This window comes from Colletotrichum godetiae (assembly GCF_030913485.1).
Source record: "Colletotrichum godetiae strain CBS 193.32 chromosome Unknown BDP55scaffold_23, whole genome shotgun sequence".
In the NCBI taxonomy this organism is placed as follows: domain Eukaryota; kingdom Fungi; phylum Ascomycota; class Sordariomycetes; order Glomerellales; family Glomerellaceae; genus Colletotrichum; species Colletotrichum godetiae.
The window spans coordinates 177777-200072 of record NW_026851271.1 but is presented as its reverse complement, the minus strand read 5'-3'; the positions used below and the strand labels follow the sequence as shown (position 1 = coordinate 200072).

Sequence of the window (22296 nt, the reverse complement as noted above, 5' to 3'; positions counted from 1 at the left end):
ACGAAACATGTACGTCGAAGTGGCTCAGGAGACTTATCATCGTCACCCGCAGCCGGTACCTGCCATGATCACATCCACTCAGCACTTGAGGGTTCGATCATCTAGTGCAGGTGCGCATGGCGTCTGAAGCGCATGGCCTGGCGCTGAGAGCGCTTGGTAACACCGTTGCACTTGCTGGCCTCGGGGGCAGTAGAATTAGAAGAGCCGGTGACGGTGAAGGCGGCAATCTTCTCAGCGGCGTGCTCGGCGGTGATCATGATGATGGACTGAGTGTTGCCGGTGGGCAAGTCGGGGTGAATGGAGGCGTCGACGACAAAGAGGTTGTCAGTGCCGTAGACCTTGGTGTCGAGGTCGACGACGGCAGTGCCGTCCGTCTGGCGACCGTCGTCGGTGCCCATCTTGGCGCTGCCGACCCAGTGGTCACCGGAGATCATCTTGGTGCTGATAATGTCGTCGGGGGTGGCACCGGGGGTGACGTAGCTAAGGGTGGAGTTGCTGCCGCTGGTGAGGTCGAGCCAGTACTGGACAAAGTCGGACATGGCCTTCTTGTCAGCAGCGTCGATCAACCAGGGCTTGGTGTTGAGGACGGTGTTGCCGGAGGCGGTGATGCCGAGCTCGCCGAGGGTGGAAGTGCCGTGGGTCAGGAACGTGCGGACGGTGATGATGCCGTTCTGCATGGCGCTGGCGGTACCCTGGAGGTAGCGAGTACGGCCATCGGAGCCCTCGGCGGAGGTCCAGAGGTGCATACGCTGGGCGGCCTGGGTGATAGGACCGGAACCCTGCTTGTAGAGGTCCAGATCGCTAGTGACGGGGTTAGAGGCGATGGCGTTGAAGGCATAGGCGCTGAAGTTGGTCTTGGAGTTGAACTGGAGCATGACCTGGGCGTGGTCCTGGAGGTGGTGTCCGACGGGGAGGTCGATCCAGTCGGCCTGGTCGGGGAGGGTGACGCCAGTGCTGGCGGCTCCGGACTTGACGATCTCCAGGGCATCGGAGCGGCCGATACCAGAGTTCCAGAGGAGACGAGGGGAGGACATGGCACCGGCGGCGAGGACGACCTTGCCGCCAGCGTTGACCTTGATGATCTGAGTGCTGCCATCGGCGGCCTGGGTGAGAACACCGGTGATCTTGCTGCCGGTACGGAGAACCTGGATCACCTTGGTCTCGAGCTTGAGGGTGAAGTTGGGAAGCTGCTGAGCAAAGGGCATGTAGGTACGGGCAGGGCCGGCACGGAGGTTGTCCTTGATGGACCAAGAGGGGCGGGAGAAGACGGAGGATTTCTCGTTGGGGGACTCGATCGAGTCAACCTCGCTCCAGCCCTTGCCGCTCAGGAGGCCGGAAAGGACACGGAAGGTCAAGTCATCGTAGTACTTGCCGTCATCGGAAGGCTCAGTGGTACCGGGGTTGCGCTCGTAGAGGCGGGAAGCGGCGTCAGAGACGTCAGCCCAGTTCCAGCCCGCGGGCCAGCGCTGCCAGTCGTGCTCCGGGGGGTGAATGAAGTTGAGGCCGTTGATGGAGCTGGATCCTCCCAGCAAGCAGCCGGCGGTGGAGGCAGTGTCACTGCAAAGGGAAGTTCCGGAGAGACTGGTCATGGAGCTGCCAAGGGCGGGAATGTCGTAGGGGGTGAGGGTGTCGTTCCAGGGCAGAGCCATGTCGGAGCCCAAGGGGACGGTGTTGGCAGGGCCACGCTCGATGAGGAGAACGCTGGAGCCCTTCTCGGCGAGACGCTCAGCAGCGATGATACCAGCAGGGCCACCACCGACGACGATGACATCGTATGTGGTGTTGGAGGTGGTGGGGGCGGGAATGGTGCTGTTGCCAGGAACGGGAGTGGTGGTGCCGTTGCCGGGGACGGGGGTAGTCTCAACGGCCTTTGCGTACTTGGACCAGGTGTCGAACTTGGCGGACTTGGCGGAAGCAATGTCAAGACCGAACTGGCCGAAGCCAGCAGAGTGGTAGTTCAGGGCGGCAGCGGAGTCTGAGACGGGGGACGGGCTGGTGTCGGAGTAGGCCCAGCCGAGGATGGGAGACTCGCCAGCCAAGCTGGTCTTGTCGTTGATGCAGTTCTGGCACAGGAAAGTGTACGAGAAATGAGTGCTGTTGACAAAGGTACCGTTCGCGATGGGAACGGCGGACACCTCGGTGGCAGTGTAGACGTCGGGGTTGGCGTAGGCACTTCCGAGACGGAAAGATGTCTTGATATCCTCGCCATCGGCCCAGGCAACGAAGAGAAGGCCGTTCAACATGCCACCCTTCAACGAGACGGCACCCCAGTTACCCTTTGTCGAGATGGGAACAACCATCTGACCAATGAAGTCCGTTCCGATGGTCTCGGGGACTGCGATAGCGAAGCTGTAGGGGTAGGCGGAGGGCAGGTAGCGTTGGAAGTCGATACCGGTCAGGGGGTCGGAGTAGGCCGAGGCGCGCAGTTGCGCGGTGGCTGATCCAGCGAGCCCGAGAAGGGCCGCTACGCCCGAGAATGTAGAGCGCATGATGACAATCGTTTGCAAGTTCTTCTAAATATCTCGAGTTTGTCTGGTTTTGTTTTGGGGATAAGGAGTGGATTTGGAAATTGTTCAAAGAAGGGAACAAGTCACAGAATGGGAGTGAATGAACGTAACCTCTAGGGTCAACAAGTGAAAAATGAATGAAAACACCGTACTAGCGGTGACTCGAAAAAGAAGGAATGCACGAAAGATGCGGCTCAACATTCGAAAAGGAGAGTCAAGTCGTGTTGAGGTTGGAGGCGGGCCTCTGGTGTTGATATTATATTCCTCCATGCCTCCCCTATCCAACGATCCATCATTCAACAACCACTCACTGTGCCACTTACTGTCCGCACCTGGAAGAGTTGTACAAGACGGGAAGGACCCCCACTGAAGCAAGTTTCCTTAATCTCGTGATGCCCAAGGGTGGTTGCTCTTGCATACGTAGTAGTGCACAGTCCGGGGTCCGTAGCGCCAGACCGGGGGGTCGCAAAGATTCTCCGTGTTGGTCTCGGTCGTCGGCAGACCCGCTGCACCCCGGGATGTGCATCCTTGGGGCTGCTAGAATGTTTGATATAAACTTGTCTGCTATCTGGTGCCAAGCGCGCCAACTGCCCGAGCTCGCGCTTTGTTTCAAATAAGAACACCGTCATTGGCAGAGCTCCCAAACGAGGCCATCGCCGTACTTGCAGGCAGATGCAGGCAACGCAGGCGACTTGTCCCTATGACGTGCCGTGTGATTTGAGCTGGCTTGTTTTACTTACATGCGAGGTGTCCCACTTACCGTGATCGCGAAGCCTGCAGGTGATCTGGGCGCGCAGTGCCGCCCCCTTTCGTCCCCTCTTGGTGTCGAAAGGTGAAATGGACCTTCAGCGTCTCTGCGTCCAACCAGCTCCAGCCACTTTGAAATCTTCGGATGAACTGACCGAAGGGGGGCGGCCGCCGCAGTGGATAGCTGGAATAATGCAACGTTGATGTCCAACCGAGGAGGGCCTTTGGGAATTTGGGGGTGATAAGTGAGCAAACAATCCTTCCAGTACGCGGGACGTCGAAAGAGCCTCCCTGCAGCTACCTTTAATCTCATGCACACCGTCTACCGCCATGATGTGACTTTCTCCCTTTTTTCGCGCTCACCAAGACATGTCAAATCAAAGACACCTTGCTGGCTAGGCCAGACCATCGGGATCAAGAGCCGGGACTAATAGCGACTAACTTTGCTGCAACGCTGATCTTTTGGGCCAAAATTCAGGAAGATCGAGTTCCTTTACTCGAGACTCTCCATCAGCCTCAGGTGGGAGGTCCCCCATGGTTGTAGTCCACAATTACCCCTCATAAGCTGGAATGTCACCTTCTCTATTGGCGGGATTTGTTTGCGTTTAATAACTGGAGTCGACGGATATGAATAAATTGAACCATACTCGGTGGGTTCTCGTCCAATTTTACCGAGCCTCTCGGTAAAAGTTGCTCAAATTTGCTCCGCCGCGAATAGTGGACGCGAGACTTTTGTTCCCTCTTTTCTTTTGGTCCGTAAGATTGGGCATGTTTTGCCCATCTGTTAGTTCCCCTTTTTTTCCCGGCCGAACACACTTGAACTTGTCGCGAAAGACACTTGATCTCAAGGTACTACGGAATATAAATGCCGTCAGTCTACGGAGTACGGGTATCTATATGGATACTTGTATCATTGAAAAGTGAGCGAGTCAGAGAATTCCCAAGCAATCCGGGGACGCGGGAATCTAACAGGGGCTAAGCCTGATAGACAGCACTGAATTCACCCGAAAGATAACGCCCAGATCTAATTCAGGGGCCCATTCAGACGTTACGCTAGACCTAGACATTGCTTGATCAGCACTTGACTCGCAGACGGGAGCTTTGCTGATCTGGTGATCGAGCCAACTCCATGGTGCGTCAATCAATGTCATGCTAAGCTTTCCGACTAGCTTCCACGCGGGAGCCTTGTCCCTGAACAACAGATGGTGACTGATGACTCTCTCTCGCGGGTTGCAGGAGCAAAATCCCATAGGTTGCTTTCGAAGGGGAAACTTTTGAATCTGGAACAAATCCCTGCTAGAATGTTGGGCATAGCCGCTAGCGAAAGCAAGCCTGATCATTGGCCACTCCCTTACCTAGTCCTTACCATAGCCTCTGATTAGTGATGCGTGACGACGACCATGGCAGTGAAGAACCCTCCAAGGATTGTTTCGTTTTCCATGGGATCACCCTTTGCCTTCGGCATCTTTCAGCCGGTTGAACTCTCCTTGATTGCGATCGTCGATGTCGCCGTCTCTTTTCTAATGATTCTTTCATCTTGCCAGAAGAAGACTCAAATAGTTCCCGATCCCTTTGGATAAGTTGATCCACAGCCCCATCACAAATGCATACCACATCAAGTCCAAGTGCATCTTTTAAGATCTGGCTCGGACAGCATCTTACGTTGATTTTGTTCGAGCAAAGGAGTGTCTTGAGTAGTGGGTTCATCATCAAATAGTTTTGCAGCTTAGCAAGGTCTTCACTCGTAATGCTAACCACTGGCATGTATTTTTCAAAATGGAATTAAGAAGACCACGCTGTCTTCAAGAAAGTAGTAAGGATTTTTAAAATGAGACAGCTCGACTGCATCTACCACAGTTTGATGTACCATTTCCTATGAGATAATATCACCAAGATTCACAGCTGAGTCCTTCTTGCTTGCAAGGATAATAGGGTTTGACCTGTGGCAGAGTAAGCATTTGATGAGACAGGCAGTCAGATAGGGAATGCCACTTACGATGTCTGCATGCTCTGGCCATGGGGTCCCATGGACATTGAGCTCTTCAAAGTCTTTGGGCGGACTCTCTAGTATGGCGTCCATCAGATACTTGGTGCAATGTATCGTATGGCTGTAGTTGAAAGGAGGATCGTAGCCCAGGGAAATCCATAAGTGCGTCTGCCGTAAAGTGTACATGCAGTGGTATGTGTGTTCCTTCCTAGTAACCCAGCCGGCAGTCAAGACCTCGCTCGTCGGTGGTATTTCGTGTTTCCCGCCCTTATCATAGTACCGATGCCATGGTCCCTCGCCGTGGAATTCTTCGAGTAGCGCAACATTGTCTTTGTGCGCCATGGGCTCTTTGGGCCACCATTTGAATGACATGGTATCGAACTCGCAGCCCCGGTCGCGAGCGATCTTGGGAAGGGCGCCGTTGGGTGCGCAGACATAGCCCGATAGGTCGAGATCCATCTTTTGACAGGTTTCGCATGATGGGAAGAAGGCTAGATACGCCAGTAATGAAAAGATGAGGATGGGCGGAACGAAGAGGTACCAAGATTTCCAAGCTGGATCGAACTTTTGCCATGGAAGGTATTTTCTGACTTTAACGAATCCAGCTTCTTGATCGACGGAAGAGTCTCTCGATGCGCCTTCTTCACAAGACTCTCCTTCGGTCTCGTCCTTGAGGAGGGAGTATTTCTCTTCGCGTTTGCCAGACTTTGGCGACATATCGGCGTATGAGGTCTTAACCCTCCTGTGAAAGGTCTGATTACGGTCGCTGGGTGGGGGTAGACTTTCTGCTCAATATAGAGATGGCTTGATGATGCGTCGTCTAGTAAGGTTGTGGAGGGCTAGGAACTCCAAGTACAAAGTATGAGGCAACGGGGTATAACAACAACGGTGTACCCCGTCAAGTCACATGGACCACTATGACAGTGAATACAAAATAATTGATGATAGTCACACATGTGAGCCTCCTCCTCTCCGTTCACTCAAGAAGTCGCTAGTGTGTCGGCTACGGAATGGATATGTTTGCGCGGAGTATGACTAGCTATGATGCCCGGGATTGCGGACCGAAGGGCCCCACATGTCCGGACCGAAGCGCCGATCCACCATCGGTCCGAGAAAGAGATGCTCCGGTCAACTTATCGGTGTCATCGGCTTGTTCGTGGAGTGTGAGAACTGAAATTGATGGTTCCCTACCAGTACTAGCCAAACCGGCGAAAGCTGTGATTCCGTAGCTATGGCAACCCCAATCAGGGTCGTGGGCAGGATTCAACATGCACAGTGACTGCGTCTCAAACTGCGAAATAGTCATTTTGCAACATCCTAATGTGCGAACCGCGAAACAATTTTCCGACTCTTGATCAACTTCACTCCTCGCCTGAAACGAGCTTACTCCGTTGCCTTCAAAGAAAGTTGATCGCAAGGGATGCGATGACAAACAATGACACCGGCCCACAGTGCCCAATGCGGCATTCGGTCTGCCATTTTCCTTGCTACCTAACCTTGTGCTTGGATAAGTTGGAATCGAAGACAAACATCTAAAATGTCTAGAATACGTTGATGATGGCAATTTGTACTGACCTCTTACATTCCCGTGTGAAAGCCCAATTATGTAAGCTACTCTCGAAACTCGATGAAGAGTTAGCGCCTGCGAAAAGGGCGAGTAGATGTTACAGTCGCTTGAAACATGGCTGAAACCTCACCACCCAGGATCCTTGAAGCTCCCATGTTCGCGAACACGTTGGGGGTCTCTCGACCATCCATTGCTCTCCGTTCTTCTCGATGAAGAAACTTGCCTGGAGTTCATCTCTTGGCAAACTCTTGGTGTTCTTGGCCTCCCAATCGGCTATCGTGTCGGTGTTCTTCTTTTGATGATCTTGTTTGTTTGATTGAACGACGGCCATGCTTTCCGAAAACCGTCCACTGGTGTGGTCCTTCTTGGCACTATTTCTTATTTTTGTCTGGAGCCTCCGACTTTTAGGTGTTCATGATGCGATTGCGGATACGGTATCGACGTTCTTCCCCGATGAGTCGAACGAAGAAGCGACGACAGAGAGCGGTTTCATGCGACAAGCCATTGATGTCGAATACCCAACCCCGATAGACTACGCGCCCATTCGGGAAACATGCTCTCGCTCTCGGTTCCGCTCTGGGCTGGTATTCAGCTGCGAGGAACAGCACGGCGGCATTGGCATGGTTCGAAATCAAATACTGAAGTGCGTCCGGTATGCAATCCACGGCGGTGGTGCACTCGTTTTACCGTCAATGTCCCTGCGCAACGCGAAAGACATTACCGATATCGAGACTGGAAACGAGGTTCCTCTCGATTACCTGTTGGACCGCGAAGCCTTTATAACGCGCTTGACGGAGGGATGTCCCGGCATGATCGTATACGAAAAGGCAGAGGACTTTCCCTCCTACGAAAACCGATTAGGAGAGCCTTTGTCTCTAGTGGGAGACCATTTTGAGCCAGACCACCCACGAGAGGGACTGAGACATCCTCGAAAATGGCGACACTTTTTTGATAATTGGCTAGAGAAGCAGGGAGTTCGAGAACGGATGGGCCCAGACGCCCCAGTACACATCAAGATGGAGCAGTCCTTTCTCGAGTATCCCGTACGCGACGACGGCGACGCCTTTGTGCACGAGTTTGGCAAGATCCTGTCCTTCAGGAACGACACTCGTGCGCTTGCGGCGAAAATTCTCTACCTGCTCAAAGAAAAGTTCTCGCTCCCTTTTGATCCGAGGAAAGCCATCAACCCCAACGCTTACTTCGGGGCGCATTTAAGGCTGGAAAAGGATGCCACATCTGCCTGGGGACCCGATGAATGGCGGTTCTCTCGTATGGACGACCAGTTCGAAGAGCAATTCAGGTATCTGGAACGCACGGGTCTGAGTGTCGTCTACGTTGCATCAGGAAACCAGACCGTGGTCGACATTTTCGCGGAGAAACTTAACAAGTATCTCTCAATTGAGACTGGTACACCAAGGCGGAACATCACAGTGGTTACCAAGAACGACTTGCTACTCGGACCCGACCGCGAGCAACTCGACAGTCTTACATTCGATCAGCATGCCCTGGTGGATTTTCTGGTCATGTTCAGGGCGAGCGCATTCATGGGCGTCGCTCATTCAAGTTTCCCTTGGACGATTGCTCTGCGGCGACACGAGCTGAGCAAATATTCGAAATTCGGGAACGAAGGCTCAGACTTGTTGAGGGACGAGTACAGCATCATTATGGGCATGGAGGCCGACTACCCATATGTCGACCCCTTTGTGTATGGCCTGTGGCCATAGGACCTCATTTAACTGCATCCTGGATAACAACGCAACAGCGGCGTCGTATGGATGGATAATGGAAACATCAGATACCAGCATGTGTAAAAGATTTGACAGGCATCAAACTACATGTAGAAAGACTCTAGCGTTACAACAGTAGATAAGACAGCAAGAGCACGTCTAATACCATAAATCAGATTTGTCCAAATCTTTTCAAGTTCCTCTCATCAAATATAGTTCGCGATTGGTACTACGAAGTGAGTGCTGTTTTGACATCACCCACAGTCTGCGTCGTGCAGTTTACCAACAAATCAAGTAAGCGTCGATATGTATGCGTCAAGGTCTTCATAGTAGTTTCGGAGAACAAGGACTCGTAGTAGGTGAGCGTGGCGTCGAGTCGGGAGGGACCCTCGTTGAATGCCAACACTAGGAGTTGCTGCCAAACTTTTGTTTAGTTCGTGCATTGCGGTTCAGGGTGGGGCCTTTTGACTTACCTCATGGGGATCCTGTTTCCAAATGGATCGGAAGCCAATGTCAATATCGTCATCCGAGTACTTGACTTTGCGGTAGTTGACCAGAGTATTGAAAAGACCAGTACCTTCGCACCCTAGCTGCCGCTCAACCTCAGTCAAGTCAAAGGTCTTGTGATTGAGGCTGTGGATGTTCTCATCTTGAAAAGCCTGCAAGACCTGGATAATCATCATTGTATCGTCGAAAGTATTGCAGGCCACCATCATCGATAGCATTGGTCCAACAACCTCGTCAGCCTGTGGCAGTTCGATATCTCGATCAGACACTAAATGCCCGAAACAGACGGTTGAGTGACCAGTATACACATGAAGAAGCATACCCCACGTGAATTGGAAGAGATTCGAAAGAGTCACTCCAGCCTCGCAGAGAAACTGCTTCAACTCGACTGTGATATCCACTGAGAAGTTGATTGATCCCATGGTGTGAGGGTCTGAACCGCCAACTACCATGGACTCGATCGGCACCATGTAGGGCTTTACGCTCTGAAGCTTATCGACCCAGTATGCTTCGCTTGCCTGCAAATCACGCTGGGAGTTGATGTGGTCGATGTAGCCATGAAAACTACTCAAAGGCTTTGCCCCTGGATTCTGACCACGATAGAACGCCACAAAATCGGAGAAGACGTGAGCCAAGCTGACATGATCGATCAAGATATGCCCCATGACGAAGTGAATGAATGTCTTTTCATCAGGAATGACAAAGAGGCGCACCGAAACCGCCGGCGATTCGTCTCTGAATAGCTTTGAGCGAATGGCGTTGAGGTGGAGCCTAGCTTCGTTCGTTGCGTCTCCCTCCGATTTTACATCCAAGACAGAGACATCGGCATTTTGCTGCTTGAGAACTTTCTGGAAAACAGTTTCCGAGGCGAGGTCATGGACAAAAACAGTCCGAAGGATCGCATGACGATTGACGGTTTGCTGCCACGCTTGGTGCAGCGCGCAGGTATCGACAGACGAGGACCCTCTGATGGCGGTCAACTCGACAAGGCTGTTGAAGAGGTAAGGACTCTGAGGCTTGCCTAGAAATGCTTGGTACATCCTCTTCTGGAACGGCGAGCAGGGTGCCATGGTCTCGACGTTGTCGGGAGTCGGGAAAGACTGCGATAGAGATGGAGGATTGATCATCGATCTAGGCAGGGCCTGTTTGGTTTCGTGGCCGGCCACTCGCGTCGCAATTTTTTGGGCCAAAAGCTTGATTGTTGGGTTCGCAAGAACGTCTTGCGTTGTCAAATTGAGTGCAGCTGCTTTGCAGAGTCTCATCACTTGCATCGCTACAAGAAAAATTAACATCAGCCATGCGCAAGCCAGGTAGCGGCCTTGGCATTCTACATGTACTCACCAAAGATGGAATCTCCCCCAAGTCTGAAGAATGACTGTTCAAGTCCTATACGGTCTGTAAATCCAGAGTTAGATGGATCCCGTGTTTCTTACTGCCGGCTAAATATCTTGTTTACTTACGAGAATCAAGTCCAAGGACGTTTGCCCATATATCCCTCAAAGTTTCTTCAGTCGGAGAGCCACTCTGACCATCTGAGCCGCTTGTTTGATGGAGATCGAGCGAATCCAGGAGTATTTGCTCATCGATCTGACCTACCCAGCTCATCACTCGTTGCCGATCCAACTTGAGCGACAGCTGAACAGGCAGGGTTTTGACAAGGAGCCATGTTTCCGGTATCATGTACTGAGGCAGTTCTTTCTCAAGCGCCGAGGTGACTATGTTCATCGCCTCATTTAGCTTCTGGCACATCTCTTGGCTGAGAGTGCGTTTTTCGACAACGGCAATGTCCTGGTTGTAATCGCGCGTTCCGAGATTCAATGATAGGACTGCTAGGCTCACAACAGCGACAAGACGTCCTCTGAGGTTTCCTACTTCCGGCACAAGAACCATGCTGTGCTGAATGATTCCAGAGAGATTGTTCAAATGGTACTGAATCTCACCAAGCTCAACTCGCTGGCCGCGGATCTTGACTTGGGCGTGATCCTTCCTGCGCTGGATCAGAAGGCTTCCATCTTCGGCATACCTGACCAAATCGCCGGTCTTGTACAATCTTCGTGAACTGATGTCGTCTTCCTGCGGTAAAGCCTTATCAACTGTCCATAGGGGTGGCTCAATGAAAGCGGTCGCAGTCTTGGCATCGTCATTGAGGTAGCCCTTGCCTACGATCGGTCCGTCCAGAAGGAGTTCGCCAACAGCCCCAACCGGCATCAGGAGGTGATGGTTCTCCGGATGAACGACCCAAGCACGACATCCGACCGGCCAACCAATATTAGTAGCATCCGTGTCCACATCGAACGGAGCCCCAATGGTGCTGGTCACTGAACATTCTGTCGGCCCGTAGCTGGGCCTCATGTGGATCTTCCCAGCCCAACGAGCTACGAGATCCTGACCCATCGGCTCTGCATGGACGGTGATGAACTTGACTGACTCTAAATCATCCGGATCAAGGGTACGAAGAAAAGATGGAGTAAAGGCGGCCCAGTTCACCTGCTTGCGCGCGACGAACCCCGGGATGTCGGACAGGCGTTCCTCCTCGGACGGGATGCAGATGCAGCCGCCGGCGACAAGGACGGTGAATATTTCCTCGAGGGATGCATCGAAACAGAAGTTTGTGAACTGCAAGACCCGGGATTCGGCCTTGATTTGCAGCCAGGTTCTGTTGTAAGCAACTGCAGAACAGAATGACTTGTGCTGGATCATCACTCCCTTTGGGGTGCCCGTTGTCCCTGATGTGAAGATAACGTAGAGTGTATCCAAAGGCGTAGCGGAACAATTGAGTGGGACAATGAAGCTCGAGTCTTTCTCGATTGAAGACTTGTCGACGACAACGAGCGTCTTCACGAGACTCTGCAGCTTGTCGGAGTGTTTTGGCGAAGACAGACCGATCCTGGACCCAGTCTGCTTGACCACTGACTCATTCCTCTTGGCAGCACCATTTGGATCAATGTGAACGAATGCCGCCCCAGATTTGGCCACTGCAAGCATTGCCACGACTGCCCAAAGCGACTTCTCAAAGCAGATAACAACGATATCTCCCGGTGCAACTCTCAGAGCCTGGAGTCGGGACGCAAGCTTCATGGACAGGGTGTCTACCTCAGCGTACGATAAGTCGCCATCCCAGGCACAGATAGCTGGCCTCAAGGGCTGTCGATTGACCGTCTCCGAGATCATGTCATGGATACAGCGGTTGTTGGTCTTGAGCGGAGCTGAGTTCCATTCCTGCATCTGCTTATCATCCAGTGCGCTGGTGAGGCGTATCTCTGAAGTCTGGGCTCCTGGGTCGTCGACGATGGTGCGTACGGCGTTTACATAGACAACTAGCAGGCGCTCTGCTTGGGCTTCAGACATGAAGTGAGTTGGAGTTTCAATAGTGATGTGGAATTGGCCCTGATCTTCAGTGATGCACAAGGCAATGTCATACTATTAAAAACAGGTTAGCGAACTCCGAGAATATGGCATCTTATCTGCGTAAAATAATAGAGTAAGAGCGAATTACCTCGCTCCTGTCATGTGCAAAAAGCAGCTCCGACTTGATGGCCCCAGGCCCCGGCATTGAGCCTGTCTTTTGGAAGTTGAAGATCGTATTGAACAATGCATCTCCACTAGTACGTTTGGCTGCATGCTGAATTCGAGCCAGGGAAACGGTCTGTCTGGAAAGATGATCAAGGTTGTCTTCCTGCAGTCGAGTCAAGATCTTCGAGATCTCCATTCTCGGACCTATTTGCACTCTGACAGGCACAATATTGGTCATCGGACCAATGATCTCAGACGCCCCTGGAATTGGAATGTCTCGCCCGTGATTGAGAAGGCCAAAGATAACATCGTCCGAGTTCAAGTATGTAGACAAAACCACAGACCACGCAGCCTGGAAGACGATGGGCACTGTCATATCCAACTTTCGGCATGCTGAGCTCAGACTGCTTTTGGGAAAGGTAGAGGATGTGCCGGTAAATTCAAGACCTTCAACTGATGATTGTCGGTGTTGACGAAGTACAGGGAATAGGCACGAAGATGCGCCATCCAAGTAGCGCGACCAGTATCGTGTGATCTCAGCAGTGTCTTGATCTTGGACATAGTCGATGTAGTTTGAGTAGGGACAGGTGTCTTGTCGTGGGCAGCCATCCAAAGCTGCCAGGAAGTTCCGAATCAAGAGGCGAGATGTCGTGCCGTCAGTGATAATGTGATTCTTGTCCAACAGACAATACATAGAACCGTTGGTTGCGGCGTAAATTTGAAGTTTGTGGAGAATCTTGCCACTCAAAGGTTTGGGTGCAATTGAGGAAGATTGTTTGGCCCACAGAGCCGGCAAGTCACTCTCGCTTCGAAGCCTTTGGACCTGAATGTCGACTTCGACGGCTTTCAAAACGAGTTGAAGAAATTTTCCAGACGTATCTTCGACGAAAATGGTTCTCAAAATTTGGTGCGTTGCAACAACCAGCTTCCAGGCTGCGGAGAGATCATCGGGGTTGAGCGGTATTGACCCAGAGAGTTTGAAGAGAAAGTGCTGGCTGTAATGGTTGCTGACACTTTTCAGCTGTGAAAGCATGAGACTATCTTGAATCGGAGAGCAAGGTAGAACTACTTCTATCTCGCTCGGTGTGATGCCGAAGCGTGATTGAGCGAGATCGAGAATGTTGTTTAGTTCCTTCCAGTGGAGTCCAATTGAAGAAACCATAACCTCAGAAGGAGACAGGGGCAAGCGCTGGTGCTCATCCGTGAGGTCGACGACGAGGGCCGTGAGACTCTTTTCAAGTTGATGCAGCCAGTCTAGCAAAAGTTCTTGATGATGCATTCGAGAATTCCACTCAACTTGCAGAGACAGCTTGTTGTCCTTGATAGATGCCATGATTGAGATCAGAGCATATCTCGACGACTTCGCACGCTGCTGATATCTGAGAGCCGAGACTTTGTCCTGGATTTCATCAGTGCATCTCTTGAACAAAGAATTCTTCTTTTCGAATTGCTGAAAAGCCCCGAGATGGTTGAGAGTGACCTCCATGGGATGATGGTGCTTGTAGGCGTCCTCGCCAGCTTTGCTCAGGAAACGCGATGCGAAGTAAGCCAAGCCGGAAAGGGGTATCTTATCACGGAACTCGCGGACACCGCTAAGAATATTTTCACATTCTTGTGTAACGATGGGAGAGAAAGTCGTGAACCAGCCCACAGTGCTGGATGGGTCCACGTCAGGCGCGAAGACTTCTCGTCCATGGCCTTCACTGAACAGGGCAGGAGAGCGTCCAAATATTTCAACAAACGACTGAATGACAGCGGTCAATAGGATATCATGAGCCTCATGCCCAGATGTTTCTTGCGCTGAAATGAGTTGCCTAGAAACATTTGAGTCGAGAGAGATGGTGTGAGAAACAGAGTCCTTGAAACAGTTCCTCTCATCAGCCATGCCCCAGGACGATAAATCAGTGCTCAGTGCATGAGCCGACGGAGGCAAGACGTCTTGAGGTAGTGAGTTCGATGCGAAACGTTGTTGTTCCAATGTCCAATGTTGGAATGATGTTTTCTCGTCTACAACCGGCATTCCGAAGCGAAGGCATGACTCCAACTCACGCAAGAGGATCCGCCACGACACTGCATCAACAACAAGGTGATGGATCGTCATCGATAGAAGCGTCTGACCTTGAGACTCGAATAAGTCAACAGCCACCAGAGGACCGTTGGTGAGATGGATCGATCTTTTGGCCTCACTGACGCACTCAATAACATACTCGAGCTGTGTACGGCTGTGAAATCGTGTGCGACAGTAGTAAACAAGGCTGATGGTAGATTTCACAGGCACATGCTGTGTCCATTCGCCCCCATGGCACTTGAACTGCGCACACAGAATTGGGTGAGCCACGAGAAGAGATTCCAAGGCCGCCAACAAATCTTGTTGATCCACGGTCTGAGTGACTTCAACCAGCATAGTTTGTTGATCAAGATGGTCTCCCTCGGGCGATGTTTGGAAGTGAAGTTTCTGGATGGGGGAGAGAATTAAGGCCTGCGCCTCCACTGGATCTTCAGACGTGTCGGTTTGGGCTGAAGCTGGCGAGGCTGCTCCCACGACTGATTTGGCTAAGCGTTCGATTGATCGATACCGAAGGATATCTGCAGCGGATACGTTTAAACCAGTCTCCCTTGCCATACTGCTGATGGTCATTGCCGAGATAGAATCGCCGCCTAGTTGAGTCAGCTTCACGAATCATATCATGTTGAAAGACAGGGCTCACCAAGGTGATAAAATGAGGTGTTCCAACAAATCTCATCCTCACCGACATTCAAAGCTTCACTCCAGATGCTCCTCAACATTACTTCAGCGTCTGTGCCCTGTCTCTCAGGACTATCGTCGTCCATACGAGGTAGGAGACTGGCGAACTCAGAGGGAGTGAGGCCTTCAAGATATTTGGTCACTCCTTTGCGATCTAGTTTCCCAGAAGAATTCCTCGGCAAAGATTTAAGAATGATCCATAGCTCTGGATTCATGTAGGGTGGCAACTTGTCGAGCAGAAATCCTCTCATGCAGTCGATATGCTCAAGCCAAGGTACGTCAAGGATCTCAATAGGCGATGCTGACACGTCCGTGGGCGATGCCACAAATGAGCTATCCAGAGTGATGACAGCCACCAGTCTTTTGGCACAAGGTCCGGATTCAGGAACAAGTGCGAGGCAATGCTGCACCCTCCGCTCGAAACCCAGCTGTCGCTCAATTTCTCCTAGCTCGATCCTCTGGCCCCGGAGTTTGACCTGTAAGTCTCTTCGGCCAACAAAATGAAGAAGACCAGCAGAGTCGTACTTGACAAGATCACCGGTTCTGTAGAGTCTTTTCCCAGGTGCCCAACGAAGGGACTTGACGAATGAGATTGATGTTTGTGCAGAGTCACCCAGGTAACCCCGTGCGAGGATTGGGCCTTCCATCAGGAGCTCACCCACCGCACCAACAGCTTGAAGTATGTTTGGATCATCGGACCTAGCAACGTATGCTGCACACCCGGGAACAGGGAACCCAATATTGGTAGGACTGTTCTCTTTCGAGAATGGCGGGCTGATTGTGCTAGTGACGCTACACTCTGATGGACCGTAAACTTGAACGAGCTGTGTCTGGGGTGGACAGGCCCAGTTTTGAACGTTTTTTGCAGTCATTGCCTCTCCACCAAGGACCATTGTCCTCATAGTTGACAGAGTGACAGGAGTAAACATCTCGGCGAATGAAGGGGTGAGGTGTGCCCAGTTTGCCCCTGATGCCGATGCAAATCTGGCCAGATCTGGGCAGCTCAACCGGTCGTCCTCGGATGGAACACATAGACAGGCACCGACAGAGAAAGTTGTCAGGTGATCTTCCATGCTAGTATCGAAGCCATAGGAGGCAAATTGCAAGACCCTAGAAGCGGAATCAATGTGTATCCCCTTGCTGTGAGCTTGAGCTGCATATGCATATGCTCCATGTTCCACAACAACACCTTTTGGCTTGCCCGTAGATCCGGAGGTAAAAATGACGTAAGCTGGGTTATTGGAAGAGACAGATGGCAGGGGAATATCAAAGTCTTCTTTCGGAGAAGACTGGTCACCATCGAGTTGAAGGGTCTGACCGGCCAAATGTTTGATTGATGGCTCCTGTTTCCTCGAGCATATGACAAGACCCGCCGTGGTATAGATTCCTAATTGGTGGAGAATCTCCTTTCGCCGAGATTCGGGATTAGAGATGTCAACAGGTGCAAAGGCATTGCCACTCTTCAAGACGCCGAGAAGAGCAACGGAGTACCATTTTAATTTCTCGAAGCAAATCGCAACGAAGGCCCCCGGACCTATGCCCCGTCTCAAGATCTCTCGAGCAACAATAGAAGCAGCTTCATCGAGCTCTTTGTAGGTCATGTGTCCATCCCACGAGTGAATTGCCGACGCATTAGGCTGGACTCTAACTTGACCTTCAATGAGGTGGTGGACGCATGTCGACTGAAACTTGGGCGACGGAGGATGCGAATGCGAATTCCAGGCTGTGACTTGTCGCATGTCCCAAGAGCTTATAGCGGTTATTGAGCTGACAGCAGCTTGTGTGTCGTTCATCCTGATCAATCTTGACAAGATGCTTGAAAAGGTATACGAGACGTTGGTCGCCATTGCGGTTGACAAAGTGGCGGTTGAGTATGCGAGCCGAACTCGAATTTCCGAGTCCGAGTAGACGATCTTCAGCACGATATCGAAATCTGAGGCATTGTGTGATGAAATTAGCTTGAAGAAGTTGCTGCTGCTGTCGTCGGACATAGAAGGCGAGTAATACGAAGTCATGATGGTGTTGAATAGCTTCATTTCGTTGGTTCCGAGGATGCGCTGCACCTTGCCAATCGAAAAGCATTGATGTGGCAGCGCGTTGAGAAAATCCTTTCTGGTAGTTTCGAGAAGGCCCTGGAGCGACATATTGTCGATGCCGCCGACACGGCAGACGAGCAAGTTCATCATCGGGCCAACGATTTGAGACACTCCAGGAATGGGCAGACTTCGTCCAGAAGAAAGGTAACCGAAGCAAATGTCCGGGTCTCCTGTATAGGTGTGAAGAACAAGAGACCAGACAGCTTGCAATACGTTTGATATGGTCGCATTTTGCTTTTGGCAGAAAGCGCGGATGTCGTCTAGAGCAACATCGAGACCCATCTCTGTGACGTTGAAAGACCCGGAGTTGCCTACTTGATTGTCGTTCATGGCCGGGAACGTGCATGGCTCAGTCCCGTCCAGGTAGTCAACCCAGTAGTCGAGAGCGCCGTCTTCGTCGGTTTGGGCTTGTAAGTGATCGATGTACTTCCCGTATCCTGGCGCTTGGTCAAGGAGTCGAGAGCCCTGCAAGCCCCTGACCAACTCATCTATGATGATCATCAATGAGCTACCGTCTACGGTCAAGTGATTCAAGTCCATCAGAATCAAGATTTGATCCGGCTCTTGAACATCGACATAAACCGTGATCTGGTGCTGGTGTCTCCCTTTGTCTACATGGACTTCATCAAGATCCCCGTTCGTGAACTGGTGTCTAATTCCCTCCAGATCCCTCACATGTTCGATGACCATTGGCTCTGATTTGGACTTTAAGACGATTGAATCCAACAAACGGCCAGAGGTGGTATCTGAGGTTTCCACGTAGACAGTTCGGAGAGTTTGATGGCGGTGGATAGCATCACTCCAACACTTTTGGAACTGATCCAGGTCAAACCCAGCCTGTGCCTCAAAGAGCCCCCGAGTACGATAAAGTCGCTTTGAGACCATCTTTTGACCGACATACATGCTCTCTTGCATTGGGCTGCAGGGGTAAATGTCCTCGACATCGTCATCGCTCACACCGTACATCTTCCGCAGCTCGTCAAATATCTTTCCAAAGTCATAGTCGAGAGACATCTGCGGGAACTTGGCATCTCCCTGTCTGACTTGTTTAGTCGAACAAGATTCATCTTCCTTGTCGGAAGCTAGCGATGCGACTTCTCCTAAGGGTTTGTGGAGTATATCCTGAAATCGGACGCCTAGCCCTTGCTCAGCACATTTTTGGTACAAGTGAACGGCCTTGAACGAGTCCCCTAGATGGCCATGAGTATTGAGATGCTTACAGAATCGAGGGACTTTTGCGGCACTCACCTCCAAGGGTAACAAATGAAGAAGCTTCATCAATGTCCTCAAGTGGGATGATCAAAATCTTGGAAATGAAAGTCTTCAGCTGATTAATGATTGCCTGCGACCTGCCTTCTGGAGCATTGGTGGCAGCCATGGTACGCAAAGTGAGGTTTCGTTTCGATCGTGAGTGCGCTACAACTGAGTTGGCTGAGATTGAGTAGGTGCAATTCGCTGGTAACTCTATTCAAGTACCAAGTCACTCATCGACTTATGGATTTCCGGCTAGAGTAATCGTGACCAGATACTTGGAACTGACGGTAGCTGCGGTCAGAAAGGATGAAGCGCTTTACGAGGCTCGGCAGCCAACCCATTGTCCAGGGTCTCCCCAGGGCATGGGGGGCTCTATGTCAAACTGCCATTAAAAGGCTAAGAGCCGCTCAGCGTCCACCTGGCGTGCCACGCCGGACTGGCGCCGAATTTGTCTCGGTCCGAACCCCAACTCTATTCTTGACTAGCACACCTAGCAATCCACTGGCTCACATCGAGAAGGTCTATCAGAAAGACCCTAGATCGTAATAAAAATCAACAGCAACGGTCGTTGCTTGGACTGAGATATTCCGTGAGAGCGGCTATGGGAGGTCTATTGACGTTGAGTCTTATTTCCACGGGATTGCAGTGGTCACCTACTTTAAACAAGTCAAATCAGAGCAGCGGAAATGACTGCATCGTGCGCACCAATGCAAATGGTAGTTGAAGGAGTGTTGTCACGGCAATCAGTTGCAGCGATCGGCACCTAAGCCAGGCTTGCATGTTTCTGCAACGCGACATCTCCAAATTCAATCATATCCCTTGGATGCAACTTTACTGGTTGTAACTGCTTCTCAAATCGAGGCTCAAATTCAATACCATACACAGCACACCAAGTTGACATGAAGGGCGGAGCCCAGTCTTCAGGACCCAAAGGGTGAAAAGCTCCGGGTATTTAAAACCACGCATCGCATGAGCGCACACCGACGTCACCCAAGCACTTCTGCTGCTAGCAGGGGGTCAACGCAATCAAGACCAACGAGCAAATAAGGGCGCTTCATCCTCGATATCGTGTGTGCTTCTTATCTTTAGTGTCTTGAAACTGCCAGGGCGCCACGAGATAAACCTGCTTACCCACGCGTCCATGCAGACACTGACATTCTGCGGCTCGCGTTTTGACGTATGACGAAATGACTTCCATTTTGTATTAATAGCGAGTGCACTCATAGCTTCTCAGTATGGCGCCTGTTTTTTTTTCGCAAATCGATTGTTTCTCATCTCATCCAAGCCTCAGTCCAATTGCGTCGACAAAGAACACCGTTATTGCATCGTCAACGCCACTACCTACTTGTTAAGCGGATAATATCGACAAAGTCGCCATCATGGGTGACCTCGGTAAGCTGTAACAGATTCATTTCGGCTCAACTACCCATTGACGACTCTGCAGGACATGAACAGGAGCCAACTCATGAAAATGACACCATGTTCCAGGCTTTCGAATGGAACGTCCCAGCAGACAAACAGCACTGGAAGCGGCTGAAAGAAGCCGTCCCGAAACTGAAGGCCATCGGAGTTGACAACATTTGGCTTCCGCCAGGTTGTAAAGCACAGTCAGCAGAGGGCAACGGTTATGATATCTACGACCTTTACGATTTGGGCGAATTCGAACAGAAAGGGGGCAAGTCGACGAAATGGGGACCGAAAGAGGACTTGGTTGAGCTTTGCAAGGTGGCCAAAGAGAATGGCATCGGCGTCTACTGGGACGCGGTTCTGAATCACAAAGCCGGAGCTGACAAGACGGAGCGATGCCGTGTTGTCGAGGTTGACGAGAACGACCGCAACAAAGAGACATCGGAACCTTACGAAATTGAAGGATGGTTGGGCTTCGACTTCCCAGGCCGAGGAGACAAATACTCCAGCATGAAGTGGCACTGGGAGCATTTTGGTGGCACCGACTGGAACCAGGAGAATGAGCGCAAGGCCATCTATAAGATCATGGGCGATCACAAGGAGTGGTCACAATCCGTTGGCGATGAGCAGGGAAACGCCGACTATATGATGTTCGCCGACATCGACTATTCACATCCAGAAGTCCAAGACGACGTCAAGAACTGGGGCACATGGATCACTAAGGAGTTGGGACTCAAGGGCTTCCGTCTCGACGCCGTGCAACACTTCAGTCAACGGTTTACGAACGAATGGATCGACAACTTGCGTGATGAGTGCGGCAAAGACATGTTCATCGTTGGCGAGTTCTGGACCGCAGAAACCGAGCCGATGAAGGAATGGTTGGAGACGATGGACCACAAATTTTCCCTTTACGACGCGCCGCTCGTCTACAACTTCAGCCAAATCAGCACAACCGAGAGCGGCGATTTGAGAAAAGTCTTTGATGGCAGTTTAGCGCAAGAGAAGCCCGTCAACGCGGTGACTGTGGTCATGAACCATGACACACAGCCAGGACAGACCATGGACACAAAGATTGAAGGTTTCTTCAAACCTCTCGCGTACTCTCTCATCTTGCTCCGTCAAGAGGGCTACCCGTGTCCCTTTTACGGAGATCTTTACGGGATGAAGAAGGACTCGGAGCCACCATCCTGCGGCGGGAAGCTTGCCGACCTGATGCTCGCTCGCAAGCTCTTTGCCTACGGTTCTCAGGAGGATTACTGGGACGACGCAAATTGCATCGGATTCGTGAGGCGGGCAACCTGGGATAAACCGGACGGGCTCGCATGTGTGATGAGCAACAAGGGCCCGGGCGAGATTCGCATGGCGGTCGGCCAAGAACACATCGGTGAGCGGTGGACGGACTTGCTGGGCTGGGAGGAGGGCGAGGTGGTCATTGACAATGAGGGTTTTGGTGTTTTCAAGTGCCCAGGTGTCTCGGTGTCTGTGTGGGTTAACAAGGATGCTGAAGGTCGCGAAAGATTCCCTACCAACTTTGATTCGAACATTTACCAGGAATAGGTGCGTGGATCGTACCTATTCGAGCAAAAGTCTTGATTTGGATACAAGCTGCACCGGCATATTTCAACATCCCCCCACTCCTCGCATTTACCTAGTAATTAATGATATTTTCAATTCCTGTTGATTTTGCTGGCAATTGGGCTGGTTTCATCTGTGTTGAACCCATGATTTCGTGGGGATGAATGCCGTGTGTAAGAGGAGGGCCAGCCGGGATACGGAGTATTTGTGACGTGAATACAAAATACGATAACCTGCCTCAAGTTTTCAGACTTTGAATGCGCAAGCTGAGAGTTAAAAGGAGAGGTTGGCTCCGAGTGTACATGTAGTATCTCTTAGACCTGTTATCGATTCACGGACCACGCGTCATTTCAGAGTCTGTTGAGGCCCTTGGTCATGCTCACCTATCTACTTTGGCTCATCTGCATTTATTTACAGCGGAGAATGGAAGACGTTGCGGCTTCATCGAGTTCCGCATCCGGACTCGGCGGCCGCGCTCATTCTCGGTCCACGCACCCTAATGAATTCTCCTTCAAGTGTGGGTTGGTCTAAATTCCCGCGAGACCGTATCTTGGCAACTTGACGAGGAGAGTGGCGTGAGTGGATATCAGAGATGAATCCTTCGGACACAATCCGTGACCGCACCCCTTACTGCAAATCTTACCGACCGATTTTGCGAAATTA

General features: G+C 51.4%; 6 protein-coding genes across 6 annotated transcripts; 2 read left to right on the top strand and 4 right to left on the bottom strand.

Annotated features, from left to right (window-relative positions):
* Positions 1–101: 101 nt before the first annotated feature.
* BDP55DRAFT_694314 (GMC oxidoreductase) lies at positions 102–2489 on the bottom strand (the record flags this gene model as incomplete). The annotated part of the gene is made up of 2 exons (XM_060577340.1): positions 102–2027; positions 2103–2489. The coding sequence occupies 2 exons, from the start codon at positions 2487–2489 to the stop codon at positions 102–104; spliced, it is 2313 nt and encodes a 770-aa protein (XP_060428925.1).
* A 157-nt stretch (positions 2490–2646) lies between these two features.
* BDP55DRAFT_164085 (uncharacterized protein) lies at positions 2647–3803 on the bottom strand. Its single transcript, XM_060565713.1, has 2 exons — positions 3268–3803; positions 2647–3205 (listed from the first exon to the last, which is right to left on the bottom strand). The coding sequence occupies exons 1-2, from the start codon at positions 3565–3567 to the stop codon at positions 2804–2806; spliced, it is 702 nt and encodes a 233-aa protein (XP_060428924.1). The 5' UTR covers positions 3568–3803; the 3' UTR covers positions 2647–2803.
* Positions 3804–5071: 1268 nt separating this feature from the next.
* BDP55DRAFT_583416 (uncharacterized protein) lies at positions 5072–6215 on the bottom strand. The gene is made up of 2 exons (XM_060570849.1): positions 5251–6215; positions 5072–5194 (listed from the first exon to the last, which is right to left on the bottom strand). Exons 1-2 carry the CDS (start codon positions 5956–5958, stop codon positions 5141–5143), a joined length of 762 nt encoding a protein of 253 aa, XP_060428923.1. The 5' UTR covers positions 5959–6215; the 3' UTR covers positions 5072–5140.
* Positions 6216–7428: 1213 nt separating this feature from the next.
* Positions 7429–8532, top strand: BDP55DRAFT_553300 (uncharacterized protein; the record flags this gene model as incomplete). The annotated part of the gene is made up of 1 exon (XM_060569278.1): positions 7429–8532. The coding sequence occupies one exon, from the start codon at positions 7429–7431 to the stop codon at positions 8530–8532; it is 1104 nt and encodes a 367-aa protein (XP_060428922.1).
* Positions 8533–8764: 232 nt separating this feature from the next.
* On the bottom strand, positions 8765–18775 carry BDP55DRAFT_729160 (peptide synthetase; the record flags this gene model as incomplete). The annotated part of the gene is made up of 7 exons (XM_060579531.1): positions 8765–8950; positions 9009–10315; positions 10384–10437; positions 10503–12462; positions 12539–15213; positions 15264–18587; positions 18646–18775. 7 exons carry the CDS (start codon positions 18773–18775, stop codon positions 8765–8767), a joined length of 9636 nt encoding a protein of 3211 aa, XP_060428921.1.
* Positions 18776–19750: 975 nt separating this feature from the next.
* Positions 19751–21949, top strand: BDP55DRAFT_665357 (glucan 1,4-alpha-maltohexaosidase precursor). The gene is made up of 2 exons (XM_060575028.1): positions 19751–20043; positions 20096–21949. The coding sequence occupies exons 1-2, from the start codon at positions 20031–20033 to the stop codon at positions 21613–21615; spliced, it is 1533 nt and encodes a 510-aa protein (XP_060428920.1). The 5' UTR covers positions 19751–20030; the 3' UTR covers positions 21616–21949.
* The last annotated feature ends 347 nt before the right edge of the window (positions 21950–22296 follow it).

What these genes read in the sequence shown, in the direction of transcription:
- BDP55DRAFT_583416 (XM_060570849.1), bottom strand. Translation starts at nt 5,958, where the DNA reads ATGTCGCCAAAGTCTGGCAAACGCGAAGAGAAATACTCCCTCCTCAAG. An exon ending in GGCCAGAGCATGCAGACATC is followed by an intron (nt 5,195 to 5,250) that starts GTAAGTGGCATT and finishes ACTCTGCCACAG; the next exon opens with GTCAAACCCTATTATCCTTG.
- BDP55DRAFT_164085 (XM_060565713.1), bottom strand. Translation starts at nt 3,567, where the DNA reads ATGAGATTAAAGGTAGCTGCAGGGAGGCTCTTTCGACGTCCCGCGTAC. An exon ending in CTGCAGGCTTCGCGATCACG is followed by an intron (nt 3,206 to 3,267) that starts GTAAGTGGGACA and finishes GGCACGTCATAG; the next exon opens with GGACAAGTCGCCTGCGTTGC.